Source organism: Onychostruthus taczanowskii, unplaced genomic scaffold, assembly GCF_017590055.1.
Source record: "Onychostruthus taczanowskii isolate IOZ18803 unplaced genomic scaffold, ASM1759005v1 scaffold22, whole genome shotgun sequence".
NCBI classification, from domain to species: domain Eukaryota; kingdom Metazoa; phylum Chordata; class Aves; order Passeriformes; family Passeridae; genus Onychostruthus; species Onychostruthus taczanowskii.
Genome location: NW_024499462.1, coordinates 10,870 through 27,884, shown reverse-complemented (window position 1 = coordinate 27,884; position 17,015 = coordinate 10,870). Strand labels below are relative to the sequence as shown.

The 17,015-nt window shown below is 52.1% G+C and overlaps 1 protein-coding gene across 1 annotated transcript; it reads right to left on the bottom strand.

The window, feature by feature from the left end:
• Window positions 1-4,473: 4,473 nt before the first annotated feature.
• On the bottom strand, window positions 4,474-15,305 carry LOC121336135 (microsomal triglyceride transfer protein-like). The gene is made up of 18 exons (XM_041405002.1): window positions 15,239-15,305; window positions 13,499-13,677; window positions 12,392-12,535; window positions 11,808-11,915; window positions 11,146-11,262; window positions 10,193-10,332; window positions 9,962-10,115; window positions 9,639-9,796; window positions 9,268-9,433; window positions 8,758-8,865; window positions 8,440-8,652; window positions 8,128-8,342; window positions 7,454-7,551; window positions 6,649-6,770; window positions 6,117-6,344; window positions 5,690-5,814; window positions 5,311-5,481; window positions 4,474-5,059 (listed from the first exon to the last, which is right to left on the bottom strand). Exons 1-18 carry the CDS (start codon window positions 15,303-15,305, stop codon window positions 4,912-4,914), a joined length of 2,661 nt encoding a protein of 886 aa, XP_041260936.1. The 3' UTR covers window positions 4,474-4,911.
• Between the last annotated feature and the right edge of the window lie 1,710 nt (window positions 15,306-17,015).

The window sequence follows — 17,015 nt, the reverse complement described above, 5'->3', positions numbered from 1 at the left end:
AACAAAAAGACCTTCTTTCCCCTCAAAAGTGGGCTGTGATGTCCTTCCTCTGAAATTCCCAGCTGCTCCCCTCCCTTCCGTGCTGGCCTAGGTTTGGTGCTTTATTGCTTTAGGAATATTTGCAGTGGTCGCTCCCTACAGCTCAGGGCAGAGCTGGGGCTGGGCACTGACCCAGCCTCGCACCCACAGACCCTGGGGGTGTCTGGGCAGGGGGCTGTGATCCTGACCTCAGGATCACCTGAGGGCTGGGGGAGGTGTGGATCAGGCTGGGATAACCTCCCCCAGCAGCAGTGGGTGCTCTGGGGTGGTGGTGCTGCAGGGCTGGTGCCCAGCGCTGCGTGTTTCATGGAATCCTGGAGTGCTTTGGGTTGGAAGGAGCTGTAAAGTTCATCTGGCTCCTGCCCTTGAACACTTCCAGGGATGGGGAATTTATTCCAGTTGAAGGCAGGCTGAGCTTGGGTGGCTTTGTCCTGCCTCTGGTCCTGTCTCCAGGAGGAGAGGATGACTCTGATCCCCTGCACCCTCCTAAGCCAGGTGGGTGCATGGAGTCATTCCTGTGCTGTAACCTTGTCCAGTGTTACCATGATGTATAAAGTTTTGTACATATGAGATTCAGAGCTTTTTAACTTTTAATATTTATTAATAAAAAAAAAAAAAAATAAATCCACATAAAAATCTCTTGCTGTTGATCTGTTTTGGGGATGTGTGTGTGGAGGGGGAAATATGAGCATGACCCATGTGTGGTTGTCAAAATGGATTTACTTTGTGTTACTTCAGCCCAGTCCCTCCTCTTTGTCAGCCAGAATTTCACATTGCTGTTTTGAGGAGGAAGAAAATCTCTAGAGATACACATATATAGATACACACAAATAGTTAAGCCAGTGCAAAAAATAAATATTGATACATCAGTGGTTAGGGCCAAAAAGAGCTCCTGATGCCATGGCCAGGTAAAAAATGTAAAGAGGTGAAAGCAGGGTGGGGATGAGGCCAGAGAGGAAGTGTCAGGGTGTGTTCTGGCAGCCCCCCTTTTCCTGTTTGATGCCAAAACCCAGTTCCTGTTGCTGGGGTTTTTAGGGAAACTCTTGCACGAGGTTTGGTGCTGCCTCAGTTGTCCCAGCTCGTGGATGCTCCACTCAATCCTCAGAGCAGCAGCTTCCCTCTCAAGGACCACTCCCTGCCTGCTTCGCTGGTCCCCTGTGCCACTTTTTTCCAAGGACGGTGGTGGCAATGGCCATGGTGGCACCTGCAAGGGAGGGAGGTGAGAAGTGGCTTTGCCCTCAGGGTGTGTGGGAGCTGCTCTAAAGTCACCTCACAAATGGAGCTTCCTGTGGAATCTTCATAGGTGGTGGTGATTGACTTCATTGTGATTGTGATTGACTCCATTTCTGGTCATTGATGCTGCTGCAATCCCTCAGAAAAGGCTTTATTTTCATCTGTCCTGCTTTACACCCCTTTAAATGTCTCCTGCAGAGCTCTGGTTCTCACAGTGATGGTGGAACCACTACGTCTTTTGGGGTAATGAGTCACTCTGTCCTTCCCCTCGTGTTTTTCATGGCCCCTCCTAAAAGGTTGAACCCAACGCCTACCAGGTCATTCCTTAAAACCCAGCCCACCCTGGATTCCTCTGGATCTTTGCAGGGCCTGCTTTTACAAGTGCTTTGCAAACCCTGCTTGGATTTTACCATGGAAAAACTTCCACATCTCTTTTGGGTGTTCCCTTCCACACAGTGTCACTACAGCTCATCACACCTTCAGGTTTCTAGGCTGCAGCAGCCACAGTATTTGGGCAAGGAGGGATTTTTGGGTTTATAAGGGATAGGAGAGGCTTGCAGCTGGTGTGGTTGTGGCTTTTCTTGCTGGGATGGCCAGGCCAGGCCAGGTGGGATGGCTCTTGGAGCAACTTGGTGTGGTGAAGGATGCCCTGCCCATGGCAGGAGGTGGAATGAGATGAGATTTAAAGTCCCTTCCAACCCAAACCAGTCAGGAATTTGGGTTCTGTGAGATGGGCCAGAGCAGGTGCTTGTCCCCACTAGAACTGGAATTACGACTGTGTCTCCAAACACCTTTTTCACTGCTCATTTTCCTACAGCAGCTATTGCATCCCTTCAGTACTCACACCCCTGGCCAGGACTGGAGTGGGTGGAACAGTTTTCTAGGAAAGCTTCAGCTTTCTTTCCCATGGCTTTTGCCAAAGGGTTTAATCTCAGCCCTGGAGCCTTGTTGGCTCAGCTCAGCCACTTCCCAGGCTCCCTGCCTGATTCACCAGCCCTGGCCCTGAGCTTTCCCTCCCAGCTTTTCCTGCAGGGATCTCCTCACGGCACAGCTGCTGTGGTTTGCCCAGCTGTGTCCCGTTGCAGCTTCCCAGCTTTCTCCCTGCATCCCTGGATTGCTGGGCAGGTTATAACAGCAACCCTGCCAGGAGCTGCTGCTCCTGGGGCGCTGCAGACTGATGTCACTGTGGCTGTCAGAGATGCTGTGCGTGTCCCAGGAAAGCCCTGGAGGGATCCTGGTGTGCTGTGCATGTCCCAAGGCAGCTGCCAGCCCTGCAGTGGAGGCTGGGGATGCGCAGCTTCCTGTGAGGGTTCCTGCTGCCACAGTTCAGTGCTGGGATATCCATTGTGGCTCTGGTGAGTTACAAATGGGGGCGGTTTGTTTTGGTTTTTCGTGGACTCTGGGGACTCTCTGGGCCCCAGCAGTCAGGAAATACAATTCTTTGTATTTTAGGCTGCCTAGGAAGGAGAGAGCAGCGGCTGATCAGAGAGAGCTCCACCCCAGCTGGCTCTCCACTAAATTCCCAAGGAGAGCCCATCCTTGCCATTATTCCCTCACTGTTTCTCGTGGTGGTTTTGTCTCTGCAGCCAGCTGGAGCAGACAGGCAGATAATGTTTTACCGCCCCATTTTGGTGGGAGGTGTCCATGCGCTCTCCTGAGGGCTGGAGGGAACGTCCTGGCAATAAGAGTGACTTGCAGGGGGAAAGAAAACACGGGAAACTTCTTGTGCTGGCAAGCCCGGAGGCCAGGAGGGGACGGCATTGCCGCCCAAAACCCGGCTCAGAGGGGTGAGGGCTGCCGAGGGTCAGCCCTGGTCCATCCCTGGAGCTGTGGGACATCCCTGCGGAGCCGGAGCGAGGTTTGGTCCCGATATCCCCGCGGGATGCGGCTGCAGCCGCTGGAGGTCACTGCGGGTCTGCAGCTCCACAGAGGTGACAGGAGCGCTGCTCCTCCTGCCACATTCCTGGGAGATGGATGGACAGTGGCTCTCCCGGGGGTCTCCACCAGGAGTCACAGCTGGCACTCCAATCCTGCCCGATTGTCCCTTTCCCTTGCTGCTGGATGGAGTGACTCTTTGGGAGGCTAAGGGAGCTGGAAAGGGGCTGAGCCTGGAGAAAAGGAGGCTCAGGGGGGACCTTGTGGCTCTGCACAACTCCCTGCCAGGAGGGGACAGCCAGGGGGGGTCGGGCTGTGCTGCCAGGGAACAGGGACAGGACAAGGGGAAAGGGCCTCAGGCTGGGCCAGGGGAGGCTGGAAATGAGGAAAAATGTCTTCATGGACAGGGCTGTCAAGCACTGGAACAGGCTGGATAAAATACACCCAGCTCCAGGTCCCTTTCTGCCCACCCAGACTGAGGTGACTCCAACTCTGCGGGCACAGTGCCACCTTTCCTGGGGACCTGGGGCTGAAAGGTCCCTTCTGGGAGGGTTTGGGGCCATTGCCAAGGAAATGGGTGACTTTACCAAAAGGCCCATTGTCCTTCATTGCTGTTTGAGCATCTAACCAGGACTGGGGAAAAAAAAAAAAAAGTCCTTGGGAGGGCTTGGAAAACCTCAGGATTCAGTGGCTCAGCAGGACAGCAAAGCTTCCAGCAGCCATGCAAACTGGTGAAATCCATATTCAAATGTCCTCACCCCTTCCAAAGGGTCTGGAAACACATTCCCAACTCCAAGCCCAGCTACAGGACCTGGTCCCTCTGGCAGGACAGGTATCCTTCGGGACTGGAAGTTGAGCTGATTTGGGGTAAATATCAGCTGGATGACAAATCTGCCTTTGTCAATCTCTAGAGGAGGAGGAAGAGGAAAGGGAACAGCCTAAGTACAGGCCTAGAAAGCAGGTTCTTGCTGGAAGTGCCTCTGCCTTCTGCCCTTCCATGTGTCCAGGAAAGTTAAGAGTCAAACAGAGACAATATGAAAATACAGGGCATTTATTTCTGTACAGAACCAAGGCACTGGTAATTGGTGTCTCCAGATGGAAAACCAGGCAAGTCTTCTCCACTGAACCAGGACTCAGTGCTAATATTTCAGGCTCATAATTAAAAAAATCCCTATACTCCATATCCCTCTTTTCTTTCCTAAAAAGCTTGTTTTGTAACACCAACATGCAAAAAGGGCTAAAAATACTTCCAAGGAACATTATTATCAGGAAGGAATGGAGAAATGCTGCTTTTTCCTCACCAGCCTCCCTCCAGTGCTGGGGGTGTTGGGTGGTGGTGGATAATGACAATTCAGCTTGGGAGGCCAACATCCCAACCAAGGAAAGTCATTTATTCCCTTCACTGGGGACTTCCAGCTGGCTGCAGATGTGTCCCCTCCTGACAGCTTTGATAAACAGGGAGAAAACACAACATTTTGGGATGCAGTCCTCCAGGAGAATTTCTTGGGCTCTGAGAAACTCATCCACTTGTAAAATAAGGCTGTTTTTCATGAGGAAAAGCTTGGTTTCCAGCAAGGCCTTTCCCCATTAAGGGGAGGAGTCCAGGAGAGGGAAATCTCTGGGTTGTGAGGGCAGGTTTGGAGGCAAGGGATGTGTCTGTTCTTCAGCAGCTCCTCCTGTGCTCCCTTCTGATGTCCTTATTCTCATTCCATTTTTCTCATTCAGAGGTGGTTGTGGAGGAGAATCCCAAAGTGTTCTGACTCCTTATTCTTTTTCTGCAGTCAGCAGGAGGCTGCAGAGCTTGGAATTGGTTTGGTGCAAGGCAAATTCCCTGCCGGGCACGGTGCCACGCCGGCCTTTCCGAGCGGTGCTGCTCCGGCTCCCGGCAGCCTGGGAAACTGTGAGCACTTCTCTGTGGGACACAGTGACAGCAGGATGGTCAGGAGCCTGTGCTGGATCTCATCCTTCTCCCAGACCAGCCCAGTCGCCACCTCCTGATGGTCTTACGGATAGTGCTTCCACCCACATCGGGAATTTGTGGTGCCCTTCCCTCATCCCTACCAATTCCCACCCAGTAAGTGCAACCATTAATCCTCTCCTCTTCCCAAGAAGTCCTCCTTTATCTCAAGCCCACCAGGATGCTTCTACAGGATCTGGTGCTACCTGTATGGGACCTGTTCCTCTCTCAGCTGCAGGCACGTGAGCACGGGGCTGCTGGAAAACCTCAGCTTGGTGTCGAAGTGGATGGAGGTCTCCACCTCTGTCTGGCTCCTCAGGGTGGCTTGGAGGAAAGGGGAATCTAGTTCTGCCTGGAAATCCATGGCAAGGCTTCCCCTGGGAGAGAGAAGCACGTAGGGCCTGGTCACAGAGCAATGGCCTGAGCTGGGCACCAAACAACTCCAGGAACACCTCAGTTAGAGGTCTGGCCATGGAAAATGTCTGTGTAAGCACCAGGTAAGGCTGGACCCACAAGGAGAAGATCAGGGAGCTGTGGAAATCCCTTACTGCCCCCCAGCATTCCCATTCCCAGAGCCAAGCTGACCTGGCATTGACGCTGGTTTTCAGCTCCTGCTCCCAAATGCTCACGTCCATGTCCGCTGAAATGTCCAGCCCCAGCCCACCCTGGAGTTTGACGGTCACTTGGAGGCCAGACTGCAGAGGAATGACCTGGAACATGGAAAAGGCAGGGCTTTCTGTGGCCAGGCACTGCTCTTGGATGAGTGGCTGGCACCAGCAGGGCCTTGTGGCTGCTGGGAATGCCCATCCCAGCCCTGCAACTCCAGCCACGGGTCTCCCATGGCAGAACAAGTCACCCCACTGCTTTACCAACCCCAAGACACATCTGGCAGTGCCATCTCACTCTCAGCTCTGTGTCCGTGGTGTGTGACATCCACAGACTCATTTCACTGGATCCACTGGGATGTGGTGTGGGGACAGGCCACTGCTTCCCCCCATGCTTCCCCCCATACCTGGAGATGGTCCATCTGCAGGAGGTTCCCTCTGACCACGCTGGTGGGCTCTCCGCTGCTCAGCAGGACCTTGGCCATCAGGTCTGTGTAGCCCTGGAAGAAGACGACTGGCCGCAGCTGGACATCGAAGAAGGTGGCCGACATCCCAGCCATGAGCTCGGGCTCCTCCTCCCCTTCCGAGAGGCTCTCTCCCATCATCGACTCCATTCCTTGTGCTTCAAAGGTGACCTGGAAGACAGAAGTGGTCAGGAGCAGGACATCAGCGATGGAGCGACTTGGGTGAGGCATCCAAGCCAGCCCTGAGCACCCTGAGGTACCAGTGTTGCATCCTCTGGTTTTTGGGGTAGCAGGGGGCTCCCTTCTCCAGAGCAGGATTTTCACACCAGTGGTTTGGGAATTTGCCTTTTTCTGATACAGGATGAGCTGAGTGCAGAGGTGAAGCACCACAAGGAGGTGAAGAGGGCACACAGGGACAGCAGTGGCACCCCTGGGCTGTGTTGCCACCCCCCTCCAGCCCCTCTCCTGCCGGCACCTGAGCTGCACGAAGCCTCTGGCCGTGGCTGAGCAGGGAGAAGTCGGAGACGCTCTTCCTCAGGAATCCACCATCCAAAAACAGCAGGTCCAGCCCGAAAGTGGAAGTCAGGTCCTGGGTGACTGAAAGGCAGAGAGATGCCCATGAGCAGCCCTGGGTGTCTGGTGGAAGGGAGTGGTAACAGGATGATCTCTAAGGTCCCTTCCAACCCAAACCTGTGGTACCACTCTGCACCTTCTCTCATTCTTGCAATACTCAAATAATTCAGCATTGCATAGTTGGTTTTTTTTTTTCCTCCCTAGCTATTCCACCTTCACTGACCCTATGCAAGGCCAGACTGAGCTAATTTGAAGAGAAACAGAAATGAGGGATGAAGAATTCAGCAGATATTTAGCAAGTGCTGCTTTTTGCAGTCTCTGAAGTTTGATGCCTTCTTTTAGATCTCAGTACAAGAATCTTCCTCTCTGAGGATCTTATTAAAAATACTAAAGGAACTGAGGAATGGAGTGAAATATCTTGACTTGTCAGGGAAAGCACAGAAACTCCCACAAGCAATCCGCTGTTGGTTTCATCTCCAGCTGAAGCTCCTCTTTCAAACCAGCAGGATTTGGGAAAAGTTTCTGTTAGAGAAGGGCATGTTCCTGTCTCAGGTGGTGGCAGCCAGCTGGTGCTAGGGGACATTCTCAGAAACCTCCCTGAGATTTTGGGGCATTCCATAGACCTGGATCCTCCTCTGGAAGCTGCCTTTTCCCACCAACCCCTCCTTTAACCCTCTGAGGGATCATGGTGTCCTCTGTGCTGTCACCTGCCAGAGGTCCTGAGAAAGAAGAGGAGATGCCGACTTTAGAGAAGAAGTTGTAATTATTTATCCGTGGGTCTTCCATGATGTCTTTCATTATCTTCCTGGAAAAGAGAGGGAAAGGATACGTTAGCACTGGGAGGGAAGGCAAAAGGTCAGTGGTCACTACAGAAGGAAATATAATTTGCCAAAGTATTCTCATGGTTGCTGACTGCCCAGAGCAGCATGAGGATAAAATGAAAGCCGTAGATGTAGGCTACCCTGGAATTTCCTTTTCCTCTGGCATATTAGGATAAACCAGGCAGATATTTTTGTGCAGCTTTTGCTTAGCTCTGAAAAACGTGAGTGCTTGGTTTGTTCTGTGCAGACAGGAAGATGAATGCAGGTACAAATTGTGCCCTGCCCTGGGAGCCAGAGCTTCAGCCTCCAAGGACTCTGCTGAAGCCACAAGCCTGGGTCCTGTTGCCATGGGGCAGGATGACAAAGAATGTCAGGTTCTGCCTGGCTGTGTGACATCTGCGTGCGTTTTTTTACTCCAGGAATATCCAGGCAGCCCCTGTGAAGTGATGCTAGCACATTTTAAAGACCTGTTGGTCCAAACCCCACAGCTGGATTGTGGAGGAGGAGAAAAGGGTGATGCAGAGCAGAGGGGAAAATGCAGCCGTGCCCTCAAGCCCCACCTTGCCAGGTGGTGGTGGTCACGCAGCCTGTTCTGGACTTTGAGCAGCAGGAACGTGGCCACCTCTGTCTCCATCTCGCTGGTGGCCAGCAGGATGTTGATGACATCCATGGGCAGGGGGTGGTTATCCAGGAGGATTTCTGCAGCTGCCAGGCGACAGGTTTTGTCATAACTCTTCCTCTTCTGGTGGAAAATCCTCCTCATCACTCGCTTCACCTGATGAGAAGGGGTAATTAAAAGAGTGCAAGTGCACCCCAGCAGCTTGGCTTTGAGTGGGGAGGGGAGCACCACGCCTCACAACCTCCTGCCCTACCTTGCTGGAGATGTGGGGAGCGGGGAATCGCTGCAGGGCGGAGGTGGCCGCGGTGGTGACAGCCGTGGGACCGTCCTCGGCGTGCTCCAGGAGGGTGGGGATGGTCTCGGGGAGCCTCGCATTCCCCAGGGCCAGCAGGGAAATCACCACCTCGGGCTCCTCCTCGGCACCTCTGAGCCCCCTGAGGATGGTTTCCACCCCACGCTCCACCACCTGCTCGGGATTCACAGGGAGGTGAGGGACAGGAGATATTCTGGGCAGCCCTGGAATTGGGGGGTGTCCCAAAAAGCCAAGTGTGAGGAGTTGCAGAAGACCCACCTGCAGCCCACAGAGCTTCTGCTGGCACAGCTTGCCCACCAGAGAGCCCACAGCAACTATTCCTGTCTCCCAGATCTCAGGTGCCAGCTGCTTCCCATCCAGCTTGTCCTGGGCATCAGGAAAGGGGTAATAGGAAGTAGGAAAAAAGAAATGGTGGGGGGGGGGGGGGGGGGAAGAGAGAAGGAGTATGCTTTACCTCTTACCTCAAGCAAGTAAGGGAAAACTAGTTCTTATCTGCCTTGAAGGAGGCCATGCATGATTTAATTGGATAAAACACTGTGGCTCTAGATTAAGATTTTATTTATCACTAATGCACTGACACAAAGCATGTTCTGCTGAATTCTTTTCCTCTGGGGAGCACCTACTCCCATCACCAGTGTCCCGTTAAATGCACATGAAACAATCCCGTGAGCAGGAAAATCAGTTTCTACAGAAACTTCTCCCTTGTTCCATGGTGCGGATCCCTGTGTGCAGGACCCTCGGGGAAGAGAGGGAGATGTCCATACTCACCAGGACGAGTTGCAGAAGCTCTCCTGAAGGCCGGGGAGAGAAAGCTGCTGTGTAGAGAAACTTCTCCAGGAGGGACTTGGGCTCCTGGCTGAAATCCAGGAAGTCTGAGAGTGCTGCCAAGGAAGCCACCGACTGTGCGGCCACCGCTGCCTCCACCAGGAAGGGGCTGGAGCAGGAAGAGGGAAGTCAGCAGTGGCCCACAAAGACCATGCAGTGCTTGGAGAGCACAGGCATCAGGAGAAGCCAGGCAACACTGCCACTAGTCAGGATGGCTGCCTGGAGCACGGATGGTGCGTGGAGCAGCACCAACCAACGCTGGCTGTCTTGCCCAGCGCTGGGAATTTTGGAGACACATCTCCAGGGCTTCTCACCGCGTCTCCTCGGGCGCTCTCCGCAGCAGCTGCAGCACATCCCTCTTCTTGGCGCTGCGCAGCAGCTGGATGAACCTCTGGAACTGCCAGGTTGTTGCCACCTTCGAGGTGTCTGTTCTGACTCTCTGCCTGTCAAAAGCCTTCAGGAAGGCTCTCAGCTGCAAAGGTGAGGTTTGTTAGGGGGGCTTACCCTCTTTTCCCGTGTTATCACAGGATAACGTTTACACCAAAGCAGCCCCTCCAAAAGCACCACTGGGGTTTAACCCCAAACCCACAAGTGCCCAGCTGGAGGGAGAGTTTTGGGGGTCAGTAGCATCACTGACCGACGGGCAGTGGGTGCAGACCCTCCTGAAGGGCAGGCTGGCCATGCCCAGGGGCTGGGGCCGTGTCCCTGTGCCAGCCAGCACGTCTGTAAGGCTCTGTCCAGACAGCTCTGCTGGCCCAGGCATTGCAGGAGACACCAGCTGGAGCTGCTGCCTGTGAGAGGAGAAATGGTCAGTGGAAAGTTTTGTGATTTCCACCCTCCACGGCCAGTGGCTGGGATCATCCCTCACCTTGAACTGATTTTGATGCCAGACCGGGATCTCAGGGCTGGAGCCACCACGTGGCTTTCCTCTGCCAGGACTGACTGCAGCAGGCTGTCCTTCACCACGTACTGGGTCCTGCTGGAGGGCTGCCACTCCACTCCAAAAATCTTGGAAAAGGAAAAGCAAGGAGATAAAAAAGCAACTTTTTTTTTTTTTTTCCCTTGCCCTCTCCCCAGGAGATTTCTCTCTTTACATTAGCAGAAAAAGAACTTTCCAGCCCACAAAGTCACCTACTCCACTTGCAAAATGTAGGAAAGGAAAATCCATAAGAGCCTCCCTTCCTCCCAGGTGTGGGAGAAGCAACACCAGGTGTGGACCAGCAAGGGGATGCTCCCACCCATGGCTGATGCAGGCAGACAGAGTGCTGACACCACAGGGACTTGCACAACAAGGAGGTGTTGAGACCCCTGCCAGGGCCTGTGGGGTGTCCATGGAAATGTCCACTTTTGTACTGAATTCAGTAGAATTTGTACATTTTAAAATTTTTTGGTTATGGCAGGTATGACTGCATTAAGACCTGCGGGATTTCATCGGTTTATGTCAGGGCTGAACACAGGCTGCTGCTTTCAGCAAAACAGAGTGCTGTCAAGCTAATCCCCATGCAATGAGTCTGAGAGCCAGAAAACATCCCTGCATCTCCACCTTCCCAAGCAGGAACCGCTGACAGCTCAGAACTGATAACAAGAGTGGGAATGGGGTGACCCAGAGCACCTTCACTGCTCCTTCCCACCTCAAGACCCTCCTGAGGGATCTTGGTGCATCCCACTTTGGGGAGGGGTCTGAGTCCCATCCCAAGCTGGTGCAGAAGGCTGAAGCCAGCTGGGAATGGGAATCCAAGCCCACCTGCAGAAGGATTTTAGGGGTGGCCCTGCTGTACTCAGCGTGAGCTGAGCCCCCCACAGCGAGAGCAACGGACTTGCTTTGTTTGTGGAGGTGAATCCAGACTTTGGCTTGGAGCAGCTGAGCAGATCTTTGGTCTTGGTGATGGAATGGTTGGACACAGTGTAGGTGACTTGGCAGCTTCCAGAGGCATCTTCCTGAAACACAAACGGATTGACCACGAGTATTGAACACTGTGTGGAGAGGACAGACACAAAGGCCAACCTAGCAAAGAGAACAGCATCTAAAATCTAGAATGTGGGACAAATCAGGGCGTGGTTGGACAGCTCCAAGTCCACTCGGGCATATTTGCAAATTCAGCCTCTAAATTAAGATTTAATTAAGCATCTCTGTGACTGCATTTGGGGTTCTGAGGTTATCTCATGTTGCTCACAGGTCATTCTAGCTGGCTGCTGGCAAAGCAAATCCTGCTTGGCAGGAATGCTTGTGGAGTTTCTTCTCTGCTGTTCCTACTGTCCAGGGAAAGGCTATGATTTTGTGAGGGGTGCCAATTGCTGAAAATTAAGTTTTATTTTAAATCTTCTGCCTTCCCAAGAATCATTCTTGCTCACAGCCTGGTTTGAGCAGCAGACCTGATGTTGTTCATCACAAATTTTGTCCCCTCTGCCAAAGCTCCTGGGCTGGCTCCAGGGCCAGCTCTCCTGGTGCATCCCTGGATTTTTGGTCCCAGCTCTGGACCTACCTCCACTGTGGTGCCAGCGTGGGACTGAAGCTGGAACAGACTGATGACGCCTCGTTTCAGGTTGGAGATCAGGATGTTTTCTGCTTCATTCCCGTAGAAAGCTTTGACCTGGGAGGGCAGGAGGTGGTGCCTGGCTGAGGGGACATCTCTGGGATCCCTGCAGGCTCCCTGCTGCCTTCCCTGACAAAAGGGAGCCTGAGAACCCCCTGCAGACACCTGAGGAATTTTCTCAAGGAGGCCCTTATCCCCCAATAGCATGAGGTCTGTGGATGCAAGAACACAAAATTTCCCTTTCCTTCCCACCCTGGGGTTCCATAGCCTTAGAGGAGAAGGCCAGAAAGGAGCTTATATCCCATGGTTAGGACTGAAGAGCTTTAGCATAGGATTCTGCAGCTCCAGCTGAGTCCTCCTGGAGCATGGGACGCCATGTGGGGTCCAACACTGGCCACTCTGTCCAGTTCTTTCTGCTCTGAAATCAGAGGTGGAGCAGGAGCTCCTATGGGCTTCATAGCCCAAGAAATTCAGGATGAGGACAGGAATGCTTTGCAGAGGGCACGAGCAAGCCCAGGAGGTATCCAGCTGACCTTCCCACGGTTCCAGGAGATGAGCACTGGCTGCTGGAGCTCTGCCTGTGCCTCTGGGCTCAGTGCAATGTCCACAGGGGAACCTCCAGTGCTGTCCTGGCTCCTCTCCTCTGCTGGCTGGTGTTGGGCCTTCAGGTCATGGATCTATGACAGCAGAAGATGGCAGAAAGCAGTGACCAAGTGTCTGCTCTAAAGCTGGTGTGTATTTCACCTGCAGGCAATGGATTTGGTCAGAGAGGTGATCTTTCAGCTGGGCTGGGCTAGAAATGGAAGGGGTTGTGTGGAAACCCAGGGCACCAGGAATATTTCTCTGTCTGCTCTGGGGCGCCCTGACCCCCAGGGGAGCTCTGACTTTGGCCTTCATTCATGGAGAAAGCTTCCTAGACTTCAGGATAGACCAAAATCCACGAAAGTGTGAAATAGATTATAAAGAGTATTGCAGGTGTATCACTTGCTGAGAAATTTGGGATTTTTAGTATGTTGTGAATGGAAGCAAGATGGAGGGCACAGGGTGCTGTCCTGGGTTTCTTCTTCATACTGCTGCTTCCTTCTTCTTCATGGGTTTGGGTGGCATTTTGTAATGGGGCAGAAAAGTCCTCCTTGGGGCTCTTTGGGATCAGTTATTGGGTTAAAAGGGAAAATAATCCAGGTGTCAGTTCTCAATTGGATTGTTTAGTCTTAAAAGACCTTGTACCAAGAGATTGTGGCCATTTTGTGCCTTCTAATGAAAAGCTGCTGAACTCACAGCAGTGAGACTGTTTTACTGGTAAGAAATAACAAACACCTGAGTCTGGACATGAACTACTGTCTGGAGTGCCTTCACTCCAGACCCAGAGAAACCAACAGGGTTGCAGTTCCTGGGGCATTCCCAGCAGGACCAGCAGACCGGGATGGCTGCAGCAGCCCTGCACACACCTGCAGCTGGAGCATTCCCAGCAGGAACAGCTGGCTGGGATGGCTGCAGCAGCCCTGCACACACCTGCAGCTGGAGCATTCCCAGCATTCCCAGCAGGCCGGGATGGCTGCAGCAGCCCTGCACACACCTGCAGCTGGAGCATTCCCAGCATTCCCAGCAGGCCGGGATGGCTGCAGCAGCCCTGCACACACCTGCAGCTGGAGCAGCTCCTCCCCGCCTGGCTCCCTCTGGAGCGGCTGCAGCCGGATCAGTGCCTCAGCCTGCAGCCCGGCTCCCCACGGGGATGCTGTGGAGCTGTGCTGCAGCTGGACAGCCAGGGAGTACCGGTACTGATACAGGCTCCTGGGCTGGAAAGAAGGCAGCAAATTCCCTGGGGAAAGATGGAAATTTTGAAGGTAAGCAGTCATGGATTGTGGATGCTGAGAGAGAGAAATGGATAGTTTCCAGGCATCGTTCTGGAATGGAAAGCTGTGAGAAAGCTCAGAGGAAGGAATTAAAACAATTCTTATCTCCACTGGCTACACCTGTTACTAAGCAAATATAGAAGTGTTATAAAGATTTATTTACCAAAGAGTAATAGTGTTAGTTAACCAATTAATTAGTTAACCAATTAGGTTAACCAAGGTCAAAGCTGTATCAAACAAACTAAAAAAATGTATAAGTTTCTTAAAAACATAATAATAATATAGTGTAAAAAAAATAAAACAATAGTTCAACTTCTACATCTTAGAGTCAATACTAATTACACCCCACATCAGAGAAACCCCCTACAACAACAGTTCCTTAATTAACCAACTGGGTGCCAGGTGTTATTAAGAACCAGTCAGGTTCTGGATGAACAATGTTGGTTGCAAATATCGTGAGACTGTAATAAAATAAGTGTTTTGCCTTCTGATCAGTGTGGAGCTGTGTCACTGCCATCCCCTTCCTGACTCAATGGTGACATTGGATCACCTCCATCCCAGACTTGCAGGGGTGCTGATGACCTGGGTCACTCCACCCCCTGGGAGGGAAGGCTAGCTGATGGGAAGGTTTTCATAGACAATCATTTCTGCCTGTGGTTTGGATATTTGGGTGTTCTCTGGGCTGACAGCTGATTCCTGCCTGTGTTTCCAGCCCTGCCTTAAAAAGGATGGCCGGAGCAGCAGCTCTGCTTGTGCACTTCAGGACTAGAAATGCCAAAGAAACACACTTTAATCCTGAAGGGAAGTTTCCTGAGCATGCCCACGGACAGCAGGGATACCTCCAGTGCCTTTTCAGCCCTGGGCATTAACTGGGGCACAATCAATGCTTTTAGGGGAGAAAAGAAGCTGAATCCTTCATATTAGGAGTTTTCCATCGGAACTTCTAACTCCTAATTAAATCACTGTCTCTGTGCTAAGGCAAAATGAAGTTGGTGGGACAGCTTTAGATCAAAACTCTCTGCTTTAATCTTATTTCTCTAGACTTATCTGAAGTCCCTTCTCTTGCTCATACGCAAGTGTGATTGAAGGGGGGAGGGTTGCCTTTGCCATGACAAAACCAGTCAAATCTGTTTTCTGAAATTCTCTTGCAAATTTGATGCACCTGCTGGACTTCTGAAATGTTCTACAGCTTTGCTACTTTTAACAACAAATGAATCAGTGCAAGTCCAGCTCAGTCCCTGGGGCTTTCCTCTGTGAGACAGACGGAGGAGTATTTACACTTGTGCATTGCATGCCATTTAAAAAGTTCCAGCTCTCTGGTTTTCCTCACCCCCCCCAGAAAGGACTTCCACAATCCCCAAAATTTCCTGGTTTTAGGAGATGCTCATGCTGCCTGCAGTTTGCCAGTCCCTGTTCCCTGCTTGGCTGCAGACTGGGAGGAGAAGTGCTGGGATGAGCATCTCACCTCTCTGGGCATCCAGACCCTGTCGAGTCCCTGGACCTGAACCAGCCCAAAGCCTCTCTTACCTTTTGCTGCTCTCAGGAGGGAAAAGCAAAGCAGGCAAAAGCATCCCCAGACCGCCTGTGGATCCATGGTGGGCTCCGGGAGCCGGGAAGGGAGCGGGGTGGGAGAGAGGGGCCCGACCTTCTCCCTGTCCCCGCCTTACCCGAGAGAAGGCAAATAATTAAACCTTTGTGCCAACCCCCAGCAGCCACGGAGGGTTTGGAAATCAGCTGAGGTTCGCCAAAGGCCGGCGGGAGGGGAGGAAAGCTGGAGGAAAAAGAGCAGCCAGAAGCATTGAGGGGTGCAGGAATTGCCACTTTGTCCTGATACGGGAGGGGGATGCTCAGAGAGCTGCTCTCTCTTTTGGAGATCTTTCTCTTCCCATCACAGGACAGAAGACAGTTCCTTTCAAAAGGCCCAGAAGGGGGAAGGGGGGAAGCAGCTTTTCCATCCTTTTAGCTGGAGACTGGGATTTGCAGCCTGGAGGCTCAAGTTACTTAAAGGGCCAGGCTGAAGGGGATGGGGAGCACTGCATCACCCCCAGAAAGAAACATGAAAGGGCTTAGGAAATCCATCTCTAAAGCCCTTGGCCCACTGACCATACAGTGTTTTTATGAATGCATGAACGTTCTGATTGCTGAGTTTAATTGTTTTCTAAAGACACCACAGTAAGGGGTGGTGATGCAGCTCAGGAAAAGAAAGGGGGAGTGGAAGAGGGAGGCACTTCACGTGTCATTCTGGAAGTGATCTGCATTTTACAGTGGGATCAGAACTCCAGGACTTTGGTGTTTTGGCATTTTCAAGGACACGTCTCCCAGCTCTACACCACCACTGGGTTTTTGGGCCACTGCTGTGATCAGAAAATCAGAGCAGATCCAGCTGAGAGAAACCTGGGAAAATTCCAGTTATAGGTTTCCCATATGTGGTGTCTTCACTCAGTCTTCTGGTGGTCTTTATGGACAAATACCCCATATTTATCTTGAAAAATATCCTTCTCTTTAGTATTTTCATTTAGCTTTTATAGAATCATAGAATGGTTTGAGGTGGAAGGGACCTTAAAGACCATTTTCTCTCAACCCCCTGGCATGGGCAGAGAAACCCGTGGCCCAGAGAAGCCGTGGCTGGATCCCTGGCAGTGCCCAAGGCCAGGCTGGACAGGGCTTGGAGCACCCTGAGATAGCGGAAAGTGTCCCTGCCCATGGCAGGGGGTTGGAACTGGATGATTTTTAAGGATCCTTCCAACACAAACCATGTTATGGCTCTGGGGGATTTGTGCTCTGCAGTGCAATCTGAGAGCAAAGCACATTTTCAGAGCATGAAAGTCCTGCTGAACACAGGAAGTTTTGGTTCTTTATCCAGCATGGGGAAAAAGGAAGTATTTCAGGGTGAGGTGGTTGTGGAGGGTCTAAGCCCTGAAGACAAGGTCCCAGAACGTTTGCTGTAGCTCAATAAAATACCTGGAGAGGAAAGGCAAACAGAAATAGCCTGTGAAAAAAACCTGCTGATAAGGAGGCCTCAAAGTGGAGCTGAACTTTGGCAGGTTGGTTATTTAGGTCTGGCTGCCAAGGTTTTCCAGGATTAGTGAAAAACAGGGAGGAAACCTGGCTTTTCTTTTTCCAAACCTGGTTCTTCCTTCTGTCACTGGGAGAATCTGTGAAAAACAATAAAGCAGAGGAACCCAGAGGGAGTTAAAAGCTTTGTGAAGCATTCTTCTCAAATCCATCTGGGGTTGCCATGCTCTTGGAAAGGTGCCTTTTGGAACTTTGGACACCTGTGGCCAGATGGATGATCCTGAAATCA